Here is a 25,385-nt window from a genome sequence, read left to right as displayed (position 1 = left end):
ATGGGCTATGAACCAGACAAATGTCAATTTTGTCCATTCCATCTCCCCCCTATTCTCTTCCTCCTCTCTTCATTCATTCTCATGTTTGGAGTGTTGTATGGTAATAAAGACCCCAAAACAAGATAAAACCAAGCAATGAATTTAAAAGCAAAGATCATGTTAGATGAGTTTGTCTATCAATGGAAAAGGTGGAGTTGCTCATTCGTCATGGTTTACAACTGCAGTACAGCCTGATGCTTAGAGATAAATTATGAAGGGGTGGGGGGCGGGTAAAAGGAAAACAATTACAGCATTGAGTGTGCTGCTGTATGGGGAAGGGTTGGTATAAAGCAAAGGGGGTGGGGTGGGGGCGGAGGGCAGACCAGGCAAAAAACAAAAATGGGCAATCCATTGAAAGTATGAGAAAAATATGTTTTTTGTCTGTAAATGGCATAGGCAGTCCTCATGGTTAGTGCTATGGTACAATAAAGTGATCTTACAATTTTCCTCTTACTGAAAACCTTGAGAGCGTCTGTGACACAGCTGCAATAACAAACGGGGGGTTAAACAAAGTAAGTCAAACACACCATAAGCTAGGAAACAACCTCAAGTGTGCTTCACTGTTCAGCTACAATGCACAGTGGGGGAACACTGTGCCACACAGAACAACTTACTTATATACAATTCCCTGAAAGCATATTCCTCATTAGATAGCAAAGCAAAAGATTGGTATACTGTTTCTGTACTGACTGCACACAACTAACACACTCTAAATTGTTATGTAACTTGACATTTATAAATTAATATTTCTTATATCGCCTGGGTTTTGAGTCACAGGGGACTGGCACCACACCCACAGTTGCAAGTTGATATCACCAGGTCAGCCTGGCAACACCCAAAAGCAAACCTGGCATTTGCTCTGTTAGAATAGGCAACAAATTACCAAGCAAGACTTCTCTGCAAATGATGTGCCAATGGTCTATTTTGTTTTGCTTAAATTGTAGTTTGCTGCTTCATTAATTTTATCTTTACACATGCTTGTTGCTTCCCCTAAAAAATGGAACAATGAAGCAGTCTATCTGTACACAAATGCACTGACACGCATGTAGAAAGTGAACGTGCTACATAGGCCAATGGCAAATTTGAGACATTATTTGTCATGGCTTCTTCTACTACCAAGGGCTTCAGAACTGAGTAATAATTAAAGAAGATTCCCTCACTAGAACGGCATGATGCATGTTGAAATGAGTCAGTAGATATGTCATTTTCAAACTGCTTGACTGTTGGAAGATTTTCTGAAGAAGGCCATTGCTATGCTAATCTTGACATTCAAGCATCGACTGGCTTGCGTTGGGTGTTAACTATTAGACATCTAAAGGAGCTAATCAAATACAAAAGTGGTGTGACTCAAAAGGTTTCCTACACACTGGCAGACATGTAATCAATCAAAGTCTTTCATTTTACCTCTTTGCTGCCCTCCACATCCGACGAATCGCTGCTGAAATCTTCTGTGTTTAGGTTCTCAAAGTCCGACTCGCCCACAGCAATGGGCACAGTGACTGTCAAGCTGGGGTTATGAATAAATGACATATAGTCACATTCCTCCATTGGGAACTTGGGTGTGGTGTCCCCACCAACCCCAACCACCAGCCCTCCTCCTGGCCTTCCATTGCCCTCTGTCATGTACACCCCACTTGGGTCCTTGGTGATCTCCACTGAAGTGTGGTTGGAGATGCAGTTTCCTTTGCCATTGCTGTGAAGTTCATCCAGGGGTTTGATCTCCTCACCCAGACCGGAGCCCTTACCGGCCCGGCCAAAGCAGAGGCTCTGGAAAAACTGCCGCACTTTGGATTTGACAAATGCGATTCCCCGTTGGATCCGGCCCACAGCAATCTGCAGGTTGTTCATCTCATTGTCGTCGTCAGTTGCTGCCAGATTGTCAGCGCTGAATGAGCTCAGGAGGAGAGCCAGGAACAGGTTTAAAACCTGGGAAGAAGTGGACATTAGGAAGGGAAAGAGATCTCCACTTGACCTTATTACTTGTAACAGATCATATTTGACTTACAACTTGACTTTAAAACCAATCCAATATTTAAAAAATTCAAAATCTGAAGCAACCTATTGCCATTATCTTAACAGTGTTATCCAGATTATAGAAAGGAAATAGAGAGGAGATCCCCGTACCACCAGGTTTCCAATGACCATGACCATCATGAAGACTATCAGGCACATGGACTGTCCAGCCACCTCCATGCAGTCCCACATTGTCTCGATCCACTCTCCGCACAGCACCCGGAACACGATGAGGAAGGAGTGGAAGAAATCGTGCATGTGCCAACGGGGCAGCTGACAGCTATCAGAAATCTTACACACACACTCCTTGTAGTTCTTGCCAAACAGCTGCATGCCCACTACGGCGAAGATGAAGACGATGATGGCCAGCACCAAAGTCAAGTTCCCCAGAGCACCCACTGAGTTACCAATGATCTTGATCAGCATGTTTAATGTGGGCCATGACTTGGCTAGTTTGAAGACCCTCAACTGTTTTGAGACAAAAGGACAAGCACTGTTAGACTTTCTGGATTTCTTCTATAACATTCATTAAATGAATAAAAGCAAATTTTTAAACTATTGTGTTCCATATGGATATTGTATGGAAAGAGTGGTATCAATCTTATCTAACAAAAAAGTGCTTTGCTTTAACCCTCCAAGGTCTAAGAGCATTTCTTCATTTCTTTTCAAATTCACTATTTATGGATATTTGCATATCGTATCCCCATGTGTTTCATGTGTGTCAAAAAGTAACAAAAAAAACTCTTCTTTCTGTATAGTGAGGCCAAATTTGTTCCATAGAATTGTATGAAGAGATAATTTGGCCCTAAACGTAAAATGAGTGGATGTTTGCTTTTTGAAATCTGTAAAACCGCTTGTGAAAACAAACCTAAATTCAATTGCTTTGGTGCTTGAAATGGGTTTACAAAAGTCTTGGTATCACAAAAGTAGCGTAATATTTGAATAAAGCAGTAAATACATGTTTAACGTGACATTTTGTAGTAGTGCGTGTTGTCAAACATCGCTTGGACTCGTCTTTTGTCCTCAGAGGGATAAAAGTAAAACAAAATTTTATTATACTGTACTGTTACCTTAAATAGTCTAGCAGCACAGCAACGATCATACAAAGCTAATCAAGTGAACACACTGTATCCCAAAGGCCAAAACAACTCTCAGTGGGACCGCTCACGTACTGCAAAAAAACTGTTATTATATCATTACCTCATTAATAACATGAATGTTATTGTGAAAGCCATCGTGGCCTGACCCTAGAAGTACAGAGTGGTACGGAGCGGATGAATCATGTAATGCAGCGTTTGTAATAAGATATCACTCCGCCAGTGCTCTTACCAATCTAAAGGACCTGAGCACAGACAGGCCTTCTACGTTGGCCAAGCCAAGCTCCATCAGACTCAGACTGACAATGATACCATCAAAGATGTTCCAACCCTCTTGGAAGTAGTAGTAGGGATCCAGGGCAATGATCTTGAAGCACATCTCTGCTGTGAAGATGCCTGTGAACACCTATTAACAAAAAGAGAGCAACATTCTAATTTTACAACTGAATCTACATCATGAGAGACATTTGACATTTAAGTTTTCTTCTGGTTTTGTCCACTCAGAGTTTGTAAGCATATCACACAATACTTGCCAGGTTTCCAACTGAGAGTACGTTGTCAAATTCTTTAGTCATGGGGTAATGCTCCATGGCCATGAAAAGGGTGTTGAGGACAATGCAAACTGTGATGGCCAGATCCACAAATGGGTCCATGACCACCGTGCAGACAATATCCTTAAATTTCAACCACGTGGGGCTACAATCCCAGATCAGACAGGTGTTGGCAAATCTATACCAGCAGGGGGGACATTTCTGTCTCGACTCTTCAAGCTCTGGAAAAGGAGAAATTACCACATGTCATTATAATGAAATGCAGTTCAATCTATTTCTGTAGGATTATTGCTTCATATTCCGTGATCCTGACCTTCCATGGTGTTGGTGAGGATACTGGCCACGCTCATGGCTCTCTGCCTGGCCACCGTTTCATCTAAATAATCCATGGATGGCTTGCGAAAACCTGACCGGCGTTTCTTGAGCTCGGTATCTGTAGTTGTCCCCTTGAGAGGAAATAAAACAAAAAACACACGCATCAAAAAAAAAATTTTATGAGCAATATTTAGCCGAGAGGGAGATGTGTACAGTATAGAACAGGAGTCAAACAGACCTTGAGGTCATGAGAACAAACAATGTACAACAAGTATTTTACCATTGTATAATTCTTGAAAATCTTTTAGGGACAGTCTATTGCAACCTGGTTTTGTGCGTGGGTGACACAATGGATGTAAAAGAGGTAACAAAGGGTGGGAATAAAAGCAACTAAGGGGAATAAACTTGAAGCCGGTTAATGAGAAAACATCGCATGAAACAGTTCCGTCACCTCAGGCAGCAGGAGACCTACAGGGGAGGTTGTCACAGAGGTTCCGCCGACCAGCGACACCACACCGTTGCAGTCCACGGCACAGTGCATCTTGCCGTTGGCGGGCAGCATGACCCGCGGCGCCCCGAGGCTGGTCTGGCTGACGGCGCTGCAGCGGCGCTCGAGACGGCGCGGCAAGAACAGTGAGCCCCGACGGCTGTCGCTCTCCTCAAAGGTGCTGTGCTCGTCGTCGGCGAAGTCGTTCTCGGAGCCCATGTCACGCGCCCGGCCGCGGAAGCTGAACAGGCTGGCGCGGCTGTTCCTCCGAGGTGAGAAGAGGGATCCGCGGATACTGAGGAGAGACTGAGAGAGAGAGAGAGAGAGAGAAAGAGAGAGAAAAAGAAAGTTAGAGGATGCAGAGTCCTGGAATACTTGGTGAAGACTTGGAGGATGGAGGGGATACATCTAAATGACACATTTGGTGCTGGTGGGGTCTGTGAAATGAGGAAAGGACAGGGATGTAGTTAGGCCGAACAAGAAAGAATGAGACCAAAGCAAAGGAAAGATTGACAAAATATGCCACAACAGTAAATGTAGCTTAATTTTTATTGTGGCTTCTTTAAAAGGAATAGTTTGACATTGTTGGAATAAAACTCATTTGCTTTAGATAATAGATGTTTCTATAGCCTGACTCAGTCTTAATGCTACAAACTCTGCCTACCAACCCCTTTCAAAGCTCACTAATCAACACATTACATCTTGTTTCTTTACACTCTACAATGACAGAAGTGTAAAACACAAAAAATGAGCCATGCTAGCTTATGCTAAGCTAAGTTGGCTCCATCTTCATAGTGAATGGACAGATAGGAGAGTGGTATTAATCTTCTCATCCACCTTTCGACAAGAAAACTAATTACATATTTTTCTAAAAGGCTGAACTATTCCTTTAATTAAGAAAACTGAATACATACTTTAATAGGTGCAAATAAAGTAAAACGTCATCCCTGGGTTTACCTAGTTGTAGCTTTAAGGATATCACTGGCATGATGTGAAATGTTGTGTATCATTGACAAATTACTAAACCTATTTGTCAGGGAAGTATTTACCTGGTTGGGTGAGGAGCATCTCTTTTCATAAGAAAGTCTATTGGCATCGATGGAGAAGCGGAAGCTAGTTCTCTTGATGCTGTCCTCAGACTCAGACTTGTGGAACTTATCCCGGCCCCCCCTCTCCTCCTCCTCCCTCTGCTTTCTCTTCTTCCACCTGTTGCGTCGCTCCTTGGCACTTTTGGAGCTGAGCTTAGACGTCCCCGAGGAGGACTCTGAGGTGGGGCCACCTCTCCCGCTGTACTCCCCGCTTTCCGTGGCGGCTGCCGCAGCAACCTGCCACCCAATAGGAGCACAAATACAGTTGTCATGGCAACCCCGGGCCTGTCTCAAAGGCTCTGGCGGACTGGAGCCGAGGAGAGAGCCTGGCAGCTGAGAGCAGCAGCAGCATGAAAAGCCAAGTAAGCCCCAGACACCTTCTAAAAATGGACGCCTGAATCTTTTCATGCAGACCAAAACATGTCTAATTTCTTGCATTCATAATATATTTATCCAGTAAGAGACAAAATTGTGTGGATGCTGGGTTAGGTAGCAATCTTTTTGTTTTATAAGCAAGTTGGAAATTCTACTCTTAGAACCCAAGCAACGTTGATCAAATCACACAGAGGTGCAGAATTTCTAACCCTAACCCATCTTTAATTAAGAAATATGATTTACTACCATGTGCACTCTGTTTCATGTTAGGCTTTTTCCACAGAAATGTGCTTTGTTAACTTCCTGAAAGTCTACTGAGAGGCTAGGTTGGGGGATGTCAGCGGGGAAAATCTGGTGATGTCAGGAAATGTCTATGAATTTCCAGCATTGCCAAACATATCACAGACTCCGCATATCCAATAATTATGCAACTGATACAATTGAGAGGCTTATACTTAATCTTTTTATCTTTGTTCTAATGGAGAGAAATTCTTCGTGTGTCCCACAAAACATACGGCACTTAGCACAATGATTTAAGAGTCTGTCATGGCATCAACTAACAACAGCATTTGGAATGTGCACAAGTCTGATAAGAGAGTGTTGAGCCTGGCAGAATAGTGCACAAGCCCGATAAGACAGTGTTGGGCCTGGCAGATTAGAAGGCTCAATCAGAAGTGTGGTAGAAGTTCTGAAAGGAAACAAAGTAAGAGAATGTATCTGATCTTCCACTAATCACAAGGAGGTGGGAAAGATGTGGTGTAGTATTTTATGAAATGAAATGCAGAATGTACAAGGAAAATAAAAATTCTGAATTATGTTACACTATTTATATACACCGACACCGACACTGTTGTTCCCAACCTTTTTGGGGGTCACGCAATCCACACATCCCTTTCACATGATGTCAGGTGCCCCTTCATCAACTCTACCAGTTATGTGTTCATTTCAATAGATTTGAACACGGATGCTTAGGAACACTGCATAAAAGAGGATATTATTTATAAGAATCTTTAACAGGCACATGAATTGTCAATGTTTAGGTCAGTTCTGTCAAGTGTGCATTCATATTACTACCACATGGAGTGGCGAGAGCTAACCCTTTTTACCATCTACTGAATACATTTCGCTTACTATTTCAACTGTTTACTTTTAGTTAATTATTTCAACTGTCTACCTGTGCATTCGGCCGTGTGCTAAACATGTCGCCGGACAGAAATAGACTGTCTGGCTTTGTCGTCACAAGCTTCAAAAATAACTTATTTCCATTATCCAGGATTTCACTTGCACTCAATGTCCAGCTGCTAATTGTTCTTTATATTGGTTGACCAAGGACTGCTGACCCCTGATGGAGCAGCAGAGGGGTGTCAGTAATCCAGGACAGTGAATCGCTTGGTCGCCCGGGGCAACGCTACTTTTGGCAGCTGGCACAGACTACAGTATAAGTCCCGGAATCAATCCAGACTCCCCAGTTACGTAGATACAAAGAGATTCTTCCAGCCACTCGTCTATATTATGAAATACTCCAATTATTTTATGTGCTACAAAAAAGCAAAGTTCCTAAAACTTCCCCGTCGCATTGGCAGTTTGTTTCTCAAAAGGACCCCTTTTTCCTCACAACTCATCTCCAAATGAAATGTTTTGATATATTCACTCATATGAAATGGACACACAGAACAACTGGTGGCCTGTATCTCAATTCTAACTTGAAATCTGAGCATACAAAGATAAATGTCCTGCCTGTGCCTCCTCCTGCTGTCTCTTCAGCTGCTCCAGCATGGCCTGGAACTCCTCCTCCTTCTGCTGGGCCTCCTCGATGGTCGCCTGGTTCTGCTCGTCATAGGCCATGGCCACCACGGCCAGGATCAGGTTGACCAGGTAGAAGGAGCCCAGGAAGATCACCAGCACGAAGAAGATCATGTAGGGTTTACCTGCCGCGCGCAAAGTCTGATGGAGCCAAGACAGACAGATAGAATTTTTTTTTTTTAAATCTACCTGTGTATGAGAGTAAATAGATTATCTTTGAAATAACACAATGTACTGCATTGTGTTCAGTTGTGGTCATCCCATTGTTTGGTGACTTGTCAAGTTGCTGCATTGTATTGCTGCAGTACAAAACAGAATAGCCTTACATAACAGGCCTGGTCTATGAAAGATTGACATACCTTTCTGAAAAAACTCTTTTCGACTGGGTATGTCTGCTCAGATATTTACTTGTTATTATATTTATTTGAAGGTAAGTCTTTTATCATGAAATTAAATATTTAAAGATAGGTGTTACCAACGTTCTGTGAAGTTCACTGTGAACAACCTTTACGGACAAGAAAAATATATAAATATACCCAAGGGAGCATTCTGTAATTCTATGATGCTCCGAAATGAATTCTACCAACCTGCTGGTAGAGGTTTTCCCAGAAGTCCTGGGTCATGAGACGGAAGAGGGAGAGGAACGCCCAGCTGAAGGAGTCAAAGCTGGTGTAGTCGTAGTCGGGATTACGACCAGCTTTGATGCATATGAAGCCCTCCGGACAGAGCCTGTCAGGACACACAGGTGTTAATGATTAACACTTTGCATTAGACGTGGCACGTTGAGTGTTTTAACATATTACCCTAAAACTCATATCCATATGTTCCTCTTGGTTTTTGCACAGATGAGGGCATTTGATTGAGTTACAATGTTCTGAGGGCAACAGGGTTTACATGAAATACTAAATGTTTTCAAATACATGGCATCGACTAGAATTGACCCCTTATGGTTGTATGCCTCCAACAACCAGTCAAGGAGCAGTTCACATTCATGTCTGTCTGGAAATATATGTAATGGATATAAAATTTGGTGTATTTTTTGGCAAAACAGCAATGCTTCACACACATCTTTAACCCGGCAGCACAGAAGATCTATACAATTGCCACAGTTACAAGATCAGCGTCACCAATTTAGTATCCAACCAAATGTGAACTTTTGCACACCCACTAATAAACTTTTAAACCATACAGCCAGTTATGTCCATGATATGGAAATATGATTGACTTAAAGTGACTCTTTGATTAATGGTTTAGTTATCAGCTGAAATGAGTAAGCTTCCCTTAAGGTAAGCAGAAAGGAAGAAGCATTAAATGAAATGCCCTCATAGTTAACCAGCAGTTTGGATTCTTGCAAGGCCTCAGAGCGGTGGCGAGTGTCGACACTAATTGTGTATGCTCAGCTTTGTGTTGCATCTAATTGGCTATATAAATAAAACATGTCAAGCCTTACCCGGCGCCACTGCCATTCCCACAGAGCAGAGCATCCCTACGGCCAGGGAGGTAATAGTAATTTCCTAGAGGAGAGGGGAGACAGAGGGACAGTCAGACACAGCGACTTCACAGGAGTGAGGTTGCGGATATGAGGAAACAGAAAAGATCGATGAGGGAACAGGATGACAATGTGCGCCCTGTGGGGTTCTCCTAACTTTTTGTGTGTTGTGTAAATTGTCCCTTGCCTGGGAGCATGGGCGTTGGACTGGGGGTGGGAAGGGGGCTAAGTACCCAGGGACCTCATGTGAGGAGGGCTCAAAACAATGCTAGAATGAACAGCTGTGGATGTGGGGAGGGGCCCATAGAAAATGCCTTTCTACAGGCCCAGCATTGTGTGCTATACCCGTGGCTGGGAGACAGAGAGGAAGGATGGTGATTTGTCTGTTTTAACACCCAATCCAATTAGTCCTCCTTTGGTGTGTTTTTCTGTGTAAGCACATCATTTTTCATTTAGTCACGGCCACTCTGTCCTCATCTACCACGTAACTGTCAAAAAATTACAATCACATCAGACTTTTTTGGGAAACAAAGTATCTTTAAGACAATAAAGATGCCAGACTACACGATCAATGCAATTGTAATCCTCTGCCTGTCTCTTCTTCTTCTCCTCTTGCGTCAGCTTGTCATGTAGCTAGTGCACAGCTCCTCGATATCCTGCTGGCGGTCAGTGACTCACTCTCCTACGGCACTTTAGGCGGCTCATGCCACACAGATGGGCCATGGGAGAATGATGAAGGGTAGCGAGGGGGTGAAAGTAGAGGGTTTTATTGTTGTGGAGATTATCCACCATATTTGCCGCAGTCTCCCACAAGCCTTGTAAGAGAGCGCAGCCCCTGCTCCCAGCCATGGCTGTCACTCCCTATCACGGCTGTGCCTGACCTACCCCACTCAAACCGCCGCCATGACCCAACTCTGCATATGAAGTAGCCAGTATCTGACTTCGCCCGTCTGGGACGGACGCTAACTTGACCCCGGTTAACCCGTGTGCGCCAGACATGCAACAGCACTTTAATGCCACCTCATTCGGCTTACTCTCATCGCTGATGTACTCCGTCCAGTTGAAGGAGCTCTCTGTGGCGTTCTGCATGAATGCCATGTTGACATCCAGCAGGGTGTTGTTGCTGAAAAACATCGTGGTGTCGGCGGTGATGTTGCTGCTGCTGTTGGTGGCATTGCTGTAGATGGGCTCACGCACGCACTTCTGCCTCAGGTTGCCCATGAAGAGCTGCAGCCCGATGAGGGCGAAGACGCTGAGGCAGAACACGGTGAGGATCATGACGTCTGAGAGCTTTTTTACCGACTGGATCAGCGCACCAACAATGGTCTTCAAGCCTAAACGGGAGAGAGAGTAACGGGTGGCAGGAGGGGGGGGGGGGGGGGGGGGAGACATCGCAGAATGATTACTGATTGCTAATTACAGCCACACACTTTTATAGAAAAGCTGCTGCTAATAAGAGCTCACGGTAGCAAGCAGCCAGGGGAACTGCAGTGGAAGTTCCTGTATGAACTGTTGGCAGTCATACAGGAAACGGGCTGAAAGAGATCGCTGCTTATCATGAATAAAGCACGAGAGGACGATTCTCATGCCCAATATAGTGCGATGATATAAGGCTCTGGGAAAGTTATTGTTAATAAATAAGGTGTTGTAATAATCTATACAACTGTGCTGTTGTCTTCTGTCAGAAAGCCACTGAACAAGTTAGTGCAGTCGCAAAGACCAACGCACAGCACTAAGTAATGTGCACAAGGTCAATGTCGAAATGTCAACCACACGTTGTTTTATCTATATTGGCAGCATACAGCATTATGCACAGGAGGGTTGAGTGAAGTGGTAAATATATTTGGAGGGTGGTTGTCACATTACTGGTTTCATACCTAAAGGCCCAAGTGCATAACTCACCTTCAACCTAGACTGTTGTCCATATTTAAAAAATGAGATACGTGTGTTAAAAGTGAGCTTTAGAGGTGATGGAAGTTGTATTTCTTCTTTTAAACTTTTGGACAGGGCCATATTAACTGTTTCCAGTCTGTATGCTAAAGTAAGATAATCACCTGCTGGCTGTAGCTTCATATTTGGAATGCAGACATGAGAGTGCTATCATTCATCTTATCTAACTCCAATCAATAAAGCCAGTTGGCCTATTTCCCAAAAAGTAAAACCCAACATGGTGTTTGGATGTCTATTCTCAACATGTCAGACCCATTTTCACCAAAATGGCACTCTCAATCTTACACTCTTCTCTCACCTTTGTGCCATGTGCACTATGCTCTGCATATAAATGTCAAAGTGACAAGCGAAAGGCATTAACGGTTTGGAAAATACCAACATGTGCTAGCGCCGCTTGTCCTAGGCTTTCAACTGCAACACAAATGGAGCCCAAAATCTTTAAGTGGGGTCCAAATGTAGTAATGTCAGCCAGAATATGTAATGTATGTTGTGGAATTGGATGATCTTCTTTTTACAAAGAGCCAATGACACGTTTTCCTGGATGGTTTACATATGTCCTTTTTTTTGTGATGCGAATAGGGTTAGTGTTTAAATGCCATTACCCACTCACCATATCACAAGTTCTCCCAAAACACACAACATTGAACACGACATGCACAGGAAAACAAGGTAAGGAGGAATACTACACACACAAGTCCCTGCCACCAGAAAATCGGCTTTTGCAATGTCTCATGCAAAATGGAAAAAAAACAAATAAGTACACAAAGTCTACTTGTAAGTCTCCCAAGGCAAGAATAGATTTCAACCAAAATGAATTCTGCCTTAAAGGATGTATCTAAAAGCTAAGAATCCTGTCAATCCGTGCAGATTGGAGCAGATTCCAGCTTTTACTGGCCTTGGGACGAAGGCAGCATGAGGGATGGCAACGGGTGTCATTAGGCTTAGCTACAGTGAGATGAGCCGCGAAAGGGGGGCAGGGGGGGCTTGGATGTTAGCGAAACGCCAGTTAGCCGTTAGCATTTCATTAACCTTATGGGCCTTGATAGCTCTCTCACCTGGGATGACTGAAATAGTTTTCAAGGCTCGCAGAACCCTGAAGGTTCGCAGTGCTGAGACATTGCCCAGGTCCACAAACTCTGTGACATATCTGTAAGGGAAGGGAGGGGGAGGAAGGGAGGGAGGGAGGGAGTTGGATGGAAGGGTATTTTTGGAAAAGGTGTGGGACACACAAGCACACACGCCCAGGCACACACAAATCAGACACCCACACACATGTCGTGACAAGACAAAAGAAGGGTCATGGGGAGGGGAGGGCAGAGGAGGGAACGGCAAACAGTCACACACAGAGGACAAATGGCAGGAGTGCTGGCAGCAGGCGGGGACAGCCTTACCTGGTATTACTGAGATAGTTTTCAAAGCTCGCAATACTCTGAACGTGCGCAGAGCTGAAACATTGCCTAGGTTTACAAACTCTGTTATATACCTGCAGGATCAAATGCACAGTTACTACACAGCAATATACAGGCAAACACCCATTACACACCATCTGATAAAAATAAATCCACCTCTCGTAACATTAGGAATTCCAGGAATCTCTCCAAAAAGATTGCAGTGTTATTATATTATGAGACCGGTGAGTAACAAATACTATGATCACAAAAAATGAATCAGATCGTAACCTAGTGCCAAAGGCTTTGTTTTGTAGTTTTTCAAGACAAGTAGCTGAAGTCTTTGAGGCGTTGGACCAAATATAAGCCAGGATAGTCCATGCTTTCAGGGCTCACATCCACAATAACAGAGTAGGGTGGAGACTTCTGGCCATGATTTCAAAACCCACACAATTAAGCTGCAGATTGATTTACTCTCTCTCATACTCTTCATTCTCTCTGTTCTCCTCACATTCACAGTGGGCTGCTGCGCTGATGATTAGCGTTGAGAGCATTTGGCCTCTTAATCTACGCCAAATGATGTTAAATTGATCCTAACTATGTTTGTCAGAATACTTACGCCATGAGGATAACACTGAAATCCAGCCAGTTCCACGGGTCCCGCAGGAAAGTGAACTTCCCCACACAGAAGCCCCTAGCCAGGATCTTTATAAGGGACTCAAAGGTGTAAATCCCTGTGAATGTGTACCTGATAAACAAGAGAGGAAGTGTGAGGAAAGAGGAAAAGACACACAGGGAGAAATAATGATGTTTGTTAACGGCTCCATCGCTCAGCGGTAAGGTGACAGACTCACTGGATGCAGGGCAGCGCTGGATCTTTACATTACATCTAGCACTGTACCCTCAAATCTAATTAGTCAACCATTTTCTTGACGGGATCCTTATTATTTAATTTTCTCCAATATTTGATTTAATGCTTTGGGGGATTCAGGCAGGAAATACGCTGTCGTGGAGTTGTGGGCTATTGCCGCTTTAATTTCATATGGAAGTTGAAAGTTACGGATTTCAAAACTTCTAATACATCCACATCAATATTGAAGTTGTTAATTTGACTAGGAGAATCTGATAATTTGGAAAGCTCTGACAAATCCGACTTGGCAACGTCAGCCAAAGTTTGTGTTTAATGAAACCTACAGTGTATGTCATGGATATGTCGTTTTATTGTCAAGATCAATTTAATCCACAGTGAAAAGTCATACTGTGTTATCTATTAGCAGTTTTTGTCTTCACTTTAGCTATGGATGTACAGACAAGAACTTGATTTGATACTGAGGAAAACATAAACATCTAAACATGGACATTTTTCTAAGCAGATTTGTAAAAAAAATTCCACAATCGACATCACTAATATGATGTTCAGTGTGTGTGTGTGTGTGTATGTTTGTGTGTGTGTGTGTGTGTGTGTGTGTGTGTGTGTGTGTGTGTGTGTGTGTGTGTGTGTGTGTGTTTGTGTGTGAGTGAGTATTGAGATTTGACGGAGTCATGACTCTAAGAAGTAGAGGTGTGCATTTTGGATCCGGTTCAAAGGGCAAATTAATGTGTGTTTCAATGTAAATGCAGACTTACTCCACATTCTTGGCCCAATCCGGGGGATTACTGAGGGTCATGAAAGCACAGTTGGTCAGGATGGTGAACATGATCAACATGCTGAACATCGTAGAGACAAAGTCAAGGAACACAATATCACATTTGGGTTTTCAAACATTAAACATTGTACTCATTCATGCCGTGTGAGAAACCCTACAACCAAACCTGACAGCTAAACAGGCATTCATCCATAATTTAAAATGTCTTCCACTTCTCCGCAGCAGTAAAGCTATAAAGATATACTGTTGGCACAGAAAGTCTAAACCAATCATGACATTAAGTCTCCGTCATTTAAATCCCTTTTTTGTCTGATAAACCCTTAAATCCAAATCAAGCTTCATCCACAGAAACTCTGAAAGGATATGAGTGCACTAAAACTCTAATAGCAACCCTCCTTAGAGGGTTGAAGGGGCTTAAGATGTACAAGGCAGGAGTGGCGTTGAAACGGAAGATTGCCTTCCCGCGATTCAATACTATGAAGCTCTGAAAGAGAGACAAAACAAAATTGGTTAAAATCTGTATCATGCAAAGCCTAGTATTGGCCATTCTCAGCTTATGTGTTATGTGGAGATATGCAAAACCAAGGGGAGGCAAAACTGCATTGAAATGACATTTTATAAATCTGCACGTGTTGGTGTATGTGTGTCTTATAGTGTCTGCTCATCACGCCGTGCCATACGAGGAGAAAGGACTAAGCTGTCCACCTCAGGCAGAACAAGTTGGCACTGCAGATCAACTGGCCCAGCAGCTCACATTAGCATTTAGCCCCTCTGCTGGCCCATGCTTTAAAGGCACATTACCGCTGAAATGGCTTTTGCATCTCACCTGTTGAAATACCAAAATGATAATGTCGCCAATTTGTTTGATTTTAATGTAGCAACGAAATAGGCATTTCACTAGAAAGTTGTTAAAAAATAGGACTCTATACGCTCACCTCACGTGGCTACTTAGAAAACATTGAAGGCTGGGTGCTGCATCCTAAAAGTGAGTAATCTTAAATAGAGCTATTAGGACAGCGCTCCAATTTGATTGAGTTCATTGCCATACAACGGACGTTTTGGGCAATTCCAAACACTCCACACTCATTGGTTGTGACTCCCTCTGTTGGGATTGATGTGCTGGTTGTGGATGATTGACTCCACCTGTGCAGTAGCGGTTGTATAATTAAACCCAGCTGTGTGTGTGTGGTGTTTTGTTTAGGATTGCCTGTGCACACGCAGACGAAGGGCGCTGCTCTAAACGTCCGTTGTGTGGCAACAAACTCAAAGTAGAGAGCTGTCCTTGTAACTTTGTTTACTATGAAATTGTTTTTCAATATTCAATAGTTAAATTTCAATATTCTGATAATTTAGTTAAATAGAAGTTGCGGTGACTATTATTCAAAGCTAAATCAGTATACATAATGATGCTTTAACCTTTAGAGAACGGACCTCCCGCCGGCGGGAGATCGTTGTTACAATGATCCTGTTCACATCAATCTAAAATAAAGACCATAAAAGGTAGAGTGTTCGCTTTCTTGCAGCAGAAAAGCTAAGGCTTTTGTCTTCATCATCATTTCGTTCGTATGCTCGTGATGACGTCATAACGTTACGTGACGTCGGGTGAAAACCCGCAGGCGGACCCTTTCTATTGCAGATGACACTATCAAAACGCCTTTACACTTTGCTCATATTAAAAAGCATATCTTAAAAACAAACCAAAAATATATAGAGTTCAAATAAGTTCTTGAGGGATATGAAGCATTTTAAGGTATTCCAGGAGATGACATCATAGGGAGAAAAAATACCAACCAAGGCTCAGGAGGATTGGTTCTATTGCAGAGTTTGGAGGGTCACAGCACAGACAGGAACATGCATTAAATGTATCCAATCACATTAGTTTGAATATTTCCTTTCATAAGAATGATTATTTTAGTAACTCTTAAACGGACCTTCTGATTGCTGTAGTAGGTGTCCAAGTCCTCCAGAGGGGTGGACACCATGTGGGGGGGGATGTCCCCATAGATGAAGGGGAGAGATTTCCCCGCCTCCAGGTCACTGTTTGGTCTGGGCCCATTTTCATCGTCGCTGTCGTTACGGCGCTCCACCCGTGGTCTCTGGGCCTCCTCCTCGGCGATGCACCTCTCGATGGCGGCCAACGACTCTGGCACGAAGGGGCGGAAGCTGTCAGGTCCGGGCGGTACAAGCAGTTGTGCCATCTTGTCATCCTGCTCCTTCAGAGGGCAGCGAGGGGCTCAGCTGGGGCAGGGAGCTGAAACAAGAAGGGGAATGCGGGGGGAGATGGGTCATCATTCACCGCCCGGCTTCAGGGTTACTCCTGCATAGAGAAAGTGTTGGCGCCCCCCAAAGTGGTTTTAGCAAGCGCCAAAGGAAAATCCCGAGCGCCAAAGCAGCCAGCCTCCCTCTCATCCCCAGCTGATATATTTTAGCATATTTAGTTAAACAAACTGGACTTTGAGGTCAATCAAATCAGGGCCCAGGTCCCCGATGCAAAAGCCCATTATATGCACTTGTATTTTGACATAAAGCAAGACACGTCACCCTTATTGTGTGCCTAAATGTGTATCAGAATGTAGGAAATGAAGACCCCCAGACCCCACCCTTCATACTGTATGTGTCCCACCAAAGGCCCGTTCTGAGTCAGCAAAAAACCATGATAGTTGCTACATTTACTTATGGATTTTATTTCAACAATTCAAATAAAAATAGTATATTTTTTAATATATATATTTTTTTAAGTCATGCAGCAGACTGTATATTGTTTTCATCTAGACCATTAGTAGAGTATTTCAGTTACTGGAAATACCTTCAGAACAGCGGTACAGTGAATGTAACAATAACTGGGTATTTATTGTTGTGCTTTGCTATGTGAACGCAGGAATGTAAAAGGAAATACACAAGAAACAAACAGAGGCAAAATGTAGCCAGCAATGTTAAATATTCCCTGCCTGAAAAAGGCTTTAGCGTGGGTAGACTTATCCTTATATATTTCATCAATCCGTCGTTTTTTTTAGGTGACTTTTGTGTTAATGGAGACATCTTACAGTTTCAGGAATTGCAGGCTTGACCCCAAATGCAGAAGATGAGAAGAGGAGGTAGCAGGGAGGGTTTCAATGACTAAATGATGAAAAAAAATCTTACAGTCCAGAACAGCTGGCAGGAAATCCAAAAATGGAAAAACAGGTGTACTAGGAAACTGAGTTCTAGAAACTGACAGAACTTCCAGACACAAGGTACTGGCAAACAAAGGGAGCACACGGACTGAATACACAGGGCGGGTTTGTCACAAGACACAGGTGACATTAGAGCTGATGAACAGGTGAAACACATCAGGGGCAGGGAAGGCGATCACAAAGGTGGGAAAACACACACAAAGGAGAAAGTCAAATAAGACATGACACATGGGAAAGGCCCCTACGACTACATTTACACATGGCCGGCAATTTTCATAAACGGTCATTCAACCTCTCTGTTTTCAAAATTAACATCCTGCACAGTTGTGAGTTTTCAGAAAAGTGTTTGTTTACACATTCCCCTTTATATATGCCGTCAGTGCTGTCAAGAGCATGCCAAGCCTGTAGGTGGCAGTGTAACAAGAAGCTCAACGCCCACGTTAGCCAATCAGAATCAACAACAGCAACCAATCCCTTCCTCGGCTGCTTAAACCAGGGGGGTTAGCCTCTGGACAGCATCCAGACACTAAAGTTACAATTTCAACGATGTCTTCGGCGGCACCTATGGCGATAAGCTGTAATTGAGAGATTGAAAAAAACAGTGTGTTGCTTCACACACAAGTGAGTTATAAAGCAAGTCTGTTGCGTTAGCTCCGCCTACCATCGCTGGCAAGCCAACCACTAAGAATCAGATTTTAAATGTTGCTTTGTTTCACGCTGACCTCTGGGTAGAACGTTTAGTTCACAGCAGTGACAGGTTGGAGGTAGGGGGGAGGATTTAGAGAGCCAGTGAATACTGAGTCTGACATTGGCGACACACCTTCAGTTGATTCACAGCATGAAATAAGCCAAGCATTAAACTCCTTCAAAGGAACATCATTCTTTCACTCTTCCCCTACATCTACTCAATAATGTGGCTTGCTTTTGTTGGCAAATGCTTTCTGTAAAGAAAGACGCAGAAATGTTTTCTTATGGATTAATTAATTGATGTATTGCCTCAAGTAAGAAAAGAACAATAGCTTTTTACAATAGCTTCTTGTAGGAACAAATGTATTTGACAGTAGTCATTGATTTGTTTTTCCTGCACTAACACTAGATCCCCCCTTTAAACCATGCACCACCCTTCACAACCAGAAGCCCATTGTGGTCCCGCAGGAAATAGTGGGAAGGCACACAAACAATATGTTCCCAGAAAACCCTGCTGTGCCCTTATCAGTCTCAAAGGTGGGTCTTATTTCTCGTGGGACAGTGTACTGGCCCTGAAGACAGGAACCTCCCCTCTAGCAGAATCTCAAAAGTGGTGTCTCCTTGATTCCTCAGCTTTATTTATTTGTTACAAATGGAAATGGAGGAACAGAGACAATCCTACAACTTATTTTTCTTTCCATTTTAAAAAAGCAGCAGTAGAGCAAGAGACAATTTTAAGCTATTTTGACATTTCGCCCACGCCTGAGTAGCTGGCAGCTCAAGGGAAAGCCTGGAACACAGTGTCACATAGCAGGCAGATGCTAAGCCATAATCTAAATATGGGGTTTATATTGGGTGACTTTGTGTCACATACAATGGCACCACACCTAAACTAATTCACAAACTGTCATTTTATACATCTTTGAAAGCAAACTTCTTTTCCAGATGAAAAACTGAAAATTGAATATGGAATTGTACTTGGACAACTGTCATTCCCACTGGAAAATTGAAACAATATCACAAGGCTTTTGTCCTAAAAAAACCATGTAGTTTATGCCACATCATTTTCCTTTCAGCCGTTTCATTTAAACTATTTCTTGATGAGAGAGCAAGAGATATGGCTCATAAACTGATAAAGTCCAATATAGCATCCGGGAGGGGAGGCTCGATTGAAATCCAGTAGCCAGTATATATTGGATTCTATGAATTCATCAGGCATACAACTGTGAATTGTAGCTTCCCCTATAGGGGCATATCATAAAACACTGTTTGTGTCCCAAATGCCCCGGGACCCAGTGTTATGATGTGTGGCCTGACAGCTTTATCTAGATGCTGGGTAGATAGTGGTGGTGGTGGGGGTGGGGGGGGGGGGGGGGGGGGGGGGGGGGGGGGGGGGGGGGGGGGGGGGAGTCCTGATGGACACCCGTAGGCCCAACATCCACACCCAACTCTGAGCCCAGCTACCAGCGCGGTCATCCCTGGAGTCAAATATAACACGACAGTCTGAAGACATGTAGGGGCAACTGACAATTTTTGAGCTCATGTATGTATTCTCATGCTCTCTGTCTTGTCCATCTTAACCCATATGTGCATTTGAGCAGTTTTGGTCACTGTGATAGTAGCGGCCATAAGGAGATCACTTCCTGATGCAATTCAAATGTCCACAGTTCCCATTGCAAAAATAAGCTACCATGAGGCTTCCGCAGTCTGATTTAGGCAAATTAAGTGTGCTTCCTCCAAGGTTACTCTCTTTTTAGTGCCCTCTGTGTTACGACTGTGAAGCACAGAGCTAATTTGTACCAAATTGTCTAATGACACAAGACTATACTCACTTGATTTGTGTAACTCAGCTTCATTACAGCTTCAGCTGAATGACCTGTCGCTTCCAATTTTGCACTAAATGGGGAGGAGGCTCAATCCCAGAAACCAAATGCTGATTTAATGTACATTAGGGTGTGTTTGTATTGTTTTAACACGGACAATGACCAAGCTGTCCTTTAAGGAACAACATGTCCACATCCACATAATGTCTCCTTTAAGCGCCCTTGAGGGAATCGTTATCTAATAATAAGAATAATAAGCATTGTCTTTTTCCACTGTCCATGGTGCTGAAGAAGGTGACCAGCTGCCTCAGAAAACAAACAGCGGGTGGAACCCTGCCTCAATGTGTGAGACAACAACAAATACAGCATCTCTAGTGTTCTCGACCTAGACATTTGCTCTCTGCACGCTAAACGTCCCTAAGTTACCAGCATGCTGAATGACTGCTTCACCTGACATGGTGACAAAGGGGCGATACTGTCCGTTTAGAAAAACATATGGAAACCTACCTGAGACCTAGGAGGCATTTTGAATGTGTCTAACCACAGCATGTCAGTAATATACATATCACATACACAGGCGTCTCTAGAGCGAGTTTATCGAGACCTTAAAGCACTTTGAGGACGTGCGTAATCCCAGGTGGTCCCTGTAAAGGTATAGCAAACATCAATATTTGCTGTATTGATGTTCTTAACAGCTCATAGCTACATATAGAGGCTGAGATGGAAGTATGTAGCTAGGTAAACAGGGAATTCAAAATCAGACATGAAGAGACGACGGGTGCCAGACGATACCTTGATTGTCTCGGTATCAAAACGAGCCGAGGGGGCCGCAGCAGCTGTCGCCATGTTGGTGATGTCTCCGCGCAATCTCCGGCACTCCGAAAATCGACACTTTTTGTGTTGGTCACAAACCAGAGCCTGTTGAATCGGCAGCGGCTGTCATGTCCGCCTCCCCCCTCCTTCCTACGCCACCAGCAGAACGACGACGACACCCAGGAGCATGAAAAATAACAAGAACGGCGAAGGCACGTACACACCGGGGAGCGCCCGACCGAGGCTGAGGCTTTTTTTCTTGGTTATTGCTTCAGAGGCAGCAGCCACCCATCATCATCATCCCCTGGAAACCACTCGTGGCCAATCGGAGGCCTGGGGCCACATGGGGCCCTTGAACTGTGATGAAATGGTTCCAAGCAATACTGGGAGTGATTTAACCCTTGGGTTGAATTCCCCTCAACCATTATCGATTTTCTTGACATTTTTGTCACTTTTTCAATGTTGTGGGTGCTTTTTTGATGTTTTTTCCCAAGTTATTGGGAATTAGGATATTTCTAATGTTGATATTTTCAGTGCTTATTTCGAAGGCCCATTTTTGGTGATAAAAAAAAACTGAAAACAGGTCCAATTTGACCCGAGGACAACATGAGGGTTAATTTCACCAGTGTCAAATTGTATCATATTTGTCTTATTATTTCCATATTACACAATTAATACTAGATCAACAAGTCAAGTGCCCTGCTAGGGTCAAACACATGGGACACACACTCAAATGGGAAATATGTATAAATTACAGGCTAAGTGGAATTGGGCTTAATGACGTCGAAGTCCCACCACCCCTGATGGGCCCCAATCAGTCTGCATGAGTCTGGGCGTGTCCTAGCCAGATGTGTCTGTTGCTTGGAATCAATCCCTCAAAATAATGAAAAATAAATAAACCTCTGTTTTTCTCACCTTGTCTGGTCGTTTAAATATCAAACAACTGTAAATGTCCCCCCCCCCCCCAGCACGTCACGATTGCTAGTATGTTAAGCCCCTTTTTTCTTTTCTTTTTTAGTTTTCGTTCATTTTGTTCCTTTAAATAAAAGGAAATGCACCCCACTGTACTAGGACAGTCCATACCTGAGCTACAGTATTGTCAGCCAATTAGAAACAGCACCAGTGAAATGGTTGCCTCTGTGAAGTTAAGACGACATGTCTGTGTGTTAAAATGATATTTATATACAATATAAGAGGGACACACCTTTTAAATATAGCCTATTGCGTGTCATGTCACACTGTGGTATGGGCATATCACAAGCCCGTTTACCGGATACATATTAATGATAGAATATAAGAATATATCACAAATTCATAGGATGTACGTTGTATATGTGTTACATGGCATCTTATTCACACAAAAGCCACCGCGGTGCTTAAATTGCTTTCATCTGAGCGAAGGAAAAAATCCCAAATCCGACTATATTTCATCTGGGGTGAACTATCTAATCAACAAGGCACACTCTTCTCCAAAGATCTGGTACTTACCACCATTACGGTGCCCAGAGGGTGGGGACCCTGATGGTAGATCCCATATCCGAAAGAATAATCCTTGATTTAAGCGGATAGCCTATCAATTCCAGATTTAAACGCGTCTCCTTTTGTGAAATCCCGTTTGAGCGTTGATGGATTATCGTTTAATAAGAGCTCCTTTTTTCTGTATTTAGCCGACCTTGCTTTCCATGATAAAATCAATGCGGGCTTCCGGTTGGTTAGGCTTCATCACAGGCTGGAATGGATGTCCTTAGAGCTGGGACTGTCACAAACTGGCCTGAATGTAGGCTGCGGTGCACCAACTGACGGAGAGGGACAGCCACCTGTTAGCTGTCATAGGACCAACACAAATGACATGAAACCTTCGTATTCTTATTTGTAGGGAAGATTGGATCAGGACATTTACTTAATATTTAATTGTATTACTTCATAATTCAGATTAGGCTATAGTTTTATTTTGGGAGCTGATTGTTCTTTCACTTCCTTAAGGTTTTCATTCTTAGTTATGATAAAATCACTGTTCTTGTTCAGTTTCATTTCAAAGTTGCCAAAGTTAGACCCACAGCTATACTCCAGGGGTTTTGTTCCAGAGAATATCATGCATTACTTTTTCAAGCTCTTTCAGCAGTTATAGCCTAAGTGAAATAATACAAACCAAACCTCTTTCATTTCTAAAAGATTCAATTAAATTACATTGAATTCTAACTGCTTTATTTGACCCTGATGGGTAGTTATTTAAATAACTACATGGTACTGCATTGCGTAATGCTGTGCATTCTAACGTTCTAATCTGTAGATATTGTATTGGCAGCACAATAAATTTGAACTTTTTAGACTACTGACGATTTGGCTGACATGAAGGCGGATATTGAGGTGTCAGGAAGCTGGCATGTGCTCACGCGGAGATCACATTGGGGTGCAGACTTCAGTATGCTCCACTCCCTCCGATTTTTTTCTTGTCAATTCATGCCATCTCCTGGACAGGAGGTCACGTTACACCCACACATGGTTGACAACTCCTACTGTGTGGAAGAAAGGTAGTTCTCTTCTGTAGTTGGGAGTAGAATCGAGCTCTTGTGAAATGGTCCCAGGAGTTTATAGAAAACACAGAAGGTGGACAAATGGGGAGCACAGCCACCATATAAACTATGTAGATACTTTAGATGGATTTGTTGCACAGTTGAGTGATCCAAAATATGGAGATTAGATTTGGGAAGTGAAAAAGAAGCTCCACAGTCAGGAGAGGTGGACACACCTTCAGCTTGATGTAGCGTGTCACTCTCACTCTCACTCGGTTTCACTTCATCATGGGAACATTTTACACAACTACACACTTTTACAAGCAGGCCTTGCTGGGGTTCTCATGTCACTGCTTTCCATATTCCGATTGTCTAAACGTAGTCTTCTGGTTGTCAGAGCGGCACTAATCCATAGAGGATAATGGGTCTATAGAATTTTATGAAATAATTCCAACTATATATAACACTTTAAAATAGGTCCTTGTAACTGTACAGTACCAAATTACACCTAAAAACGGGGGGGGGGGGGGGGGGGGGTAGCACGACATTCTGGGCGCTGTAGAAAGGCATTTTCTGCGGGCTCCTTCCCGCTTCTCTTGGGGCCCTCCTCACATGAGGGCCCTGGGGTCTGGGTCCCCTGTTTCCCCCCAGTCAGAAACCCCTGCCTGTTTGACAGTCAGTGTACTTGCAATTCTGTAGTCAACCCAAATTGTACACATTTGACAGCATGTGTGTGTGTGTTTGTGTGTGTACACAACACGCTCAACTGTAAGAAAATGAGATTGAAGGACATCACTTGGAAATGTTATATGAACATTTATGGTTTATAGCCAGCAGAATTAAACTATTTACTACTGCTAAGAACACGTTTAGAGCTGCAACATATGCAGTGTTTCCCTGGTTACATTCCACCAGTTAAATACTGTTTCCACAGCTGAGTACAGCTTCTTGGCAGCCCTCTGTGACTTTGCTGCATGTTTCATTAGGAGCAAAGTGATGAATTTAGAAGCCTTGGTCAAACAGTGCGACTTCGAACTGAGGTTGCATGTTAGAGGAATGCTTCCATTCGGCATTGTACATATTTAGCCCTTTGTTTCTGGCGGTGCCCCTGTTGGAAAACAGCAAAAACACACAGTTGAAGAGTTTGTGTATGTTCAGACTGGAAAAACTGAATGTAGATTGGGCAGTACACACACAAGTTTACATAATCCTACACATGAATGTAAACATTGAAAGCTGGGTTAAAGGATAACACAGGGAAATGAAATCCTGTTGTTGCCATTTTCATTTCCTTTGACGTAAGAAATACAGCTTGCCCGTGTCACGCCATCGTACTTAGCTGGTCCCTGGTGGCGGCTAACTTGCTATAGACCTGAGCTAAATCTAGCCTTGTTCTCAAGTGGGTGCATTTGTTCAGGCCTTCTTCCATTTCATAACATGATAAGTGATGAGACAGAGTGACAGACTGGAGAGTGTGACTAACAGGCGTTCTGTTCATCTGTTAGTCATCTAAAGAAGTGCCTCAACCCAAACAGTTACACTGGGATCTGTTTACTGCAGCCAGCTACCGTACAATCCCATCGAGTCTCCACTAACAGACTTCACAATGAGATTACAAGATTACAGCATGAGCATGTGTTCCTTGTGTTTAATTTGATTAAAACGCCCACTTAACTGCCTGCTATACTGCTCACCTACTGTATGCAGATGAATCATTAGCTGTGCATGACAATACTCCCCATAGCTGACATTCATTTGAGTTTCTGTCATACATTAGGGCGTTAAAGAATGTTATCTAATCACATATAATCCAAAAATACAAGATCCAGGAAATTCTTCTCTGAATGACATCTGCAGGTCGGGGATACTCCCTGCTTTGCCTGGGGGCCATTTTGCAAAATGACGGCCAGAGGCCAGTTAATAAAAAACATTAGTAATATTGATTGTAAAAAATTAATAAAATGTAAAAAGGCGCATAACACATCTTTCTTCGTAAGTCTTTATTTTCAAGTTGACTAACTTAATAACTACACCATACAATATCTTTGTCTCAATATGGTTGCAAGCTAAAAAAATAAATGCAATTACATGATCCATGCTTCTCAGATAGTTTTATTTGAATACATATTTTTTGG

The 25,385-nt window shown here is 43.1% G+C and overlaps 1 protein-coding gene across 4 annotated transcripts in view; it reads right to left on the bottom strand.

The window, feature by feature from the left end:
• scn1lab (sodium channel, voltage-gated, type I like, alpha b) overlaps positions 1 to 22,476 on the bottom strand; it is a 44,778-nt gene extending 22,302 nt beyond the window's left edge. The window contains exons 1-17 of one of the 4 annotated variants that reach the window (XM_034864384.1): positions 22,226 to 22,476; positions 16,173 to 16,492; positions 14,607 to 14,725; positions 14,222 to 14,311; positions 13,215 to 13,343; positions 12,263 to 12,354; positions 10,292 to 10,591; positions 9,219 to 9,282; positions 8,356 to 8,497; positions 7,703 to 7,909; positions 5,552 to 5,827; positions 4,467 to 4,808; positions 4,014 to 4,146; positions 3,683 to 3,921; positions 3,382 to 3,555; positions 2,164 to 2,520; positions 1,444 to 1,965 (exon numbers count right to left, since the gene is read on the bottom strand). In XM_034864384.1, the coding sequence (XP_034720275.1) occupies positions 1,444 to 1,965; positions 2,164 to 2,520; positions 3,382 to 3,555; positions 3,683 to 3,921; positions 4,014 to 4,146; positions 4,467 to 4,808; positions 5,552 to 5,827; positions 7,703 to 7,909; positions 8,356 to 8,497; positions 9,219 to 9,282; positions 10,292 to 10,591; positions 12,263 to 12,354; positions 13,215 to 13,343; positions 14,222 to 14,311; positions 14,607 to 14,725; positions 16,173 to 16,439 (3,453 nt within the window). In that variant the 5' untranslated portion in view covers positions 16,440 to 16,492; positions 22,226 to 22,476. Of the gene's footprint in view, positions 1 to 1,443; positions 1,966 to 2,163; positions 2,521 to 3,381; positions 3,556 to 3,682; positions 3,922 to 4,013; positions 4,147 to 4,466; positions 4,809 to 5,551; positions 5,828 to 7,702; positions 7,910 to 8,355; positions 8,498 to 9,218; positions 9,283 to 10,291; positions 10,592 to 12,262; positions 12,355 to 13,214; positions 13,344 to 14,221; positions 14,312 to 14,606; positions 14,726 to 16,172; positions 16,493 to 17,285; positions 17,508 to 20,716; positions 20,976 to 22,225 lie in introns of those variants that run through there. The other 3 variants (XM_034864386.1, XM_034864385.1, XM_034864387.1) reach the window with 3 other exon arrangements.
• Positions 22,477 to 25,385: the final 2,909 nt, after the last annotated feature.

The sequence above is a fragment of the Etheostoma cragini genome, chromosome 24, assembly GCF_013103735.1.
Source record: "Etheostoma cragini isolate CJK2018 chromosome 24, CSU_Ecrag_1.0, whole genome shotgun sequence".
In the NCBI taxonomy this organism is placed as follows: Eukaryota; Metazoa; Chordata; class Actinopteri; order Perciformes; family Percidae; genus Etheostoma; species Etheostoma cragini.
This window is presented reverse-complemented; position numbering and strand designations above follow the sequence as displayed.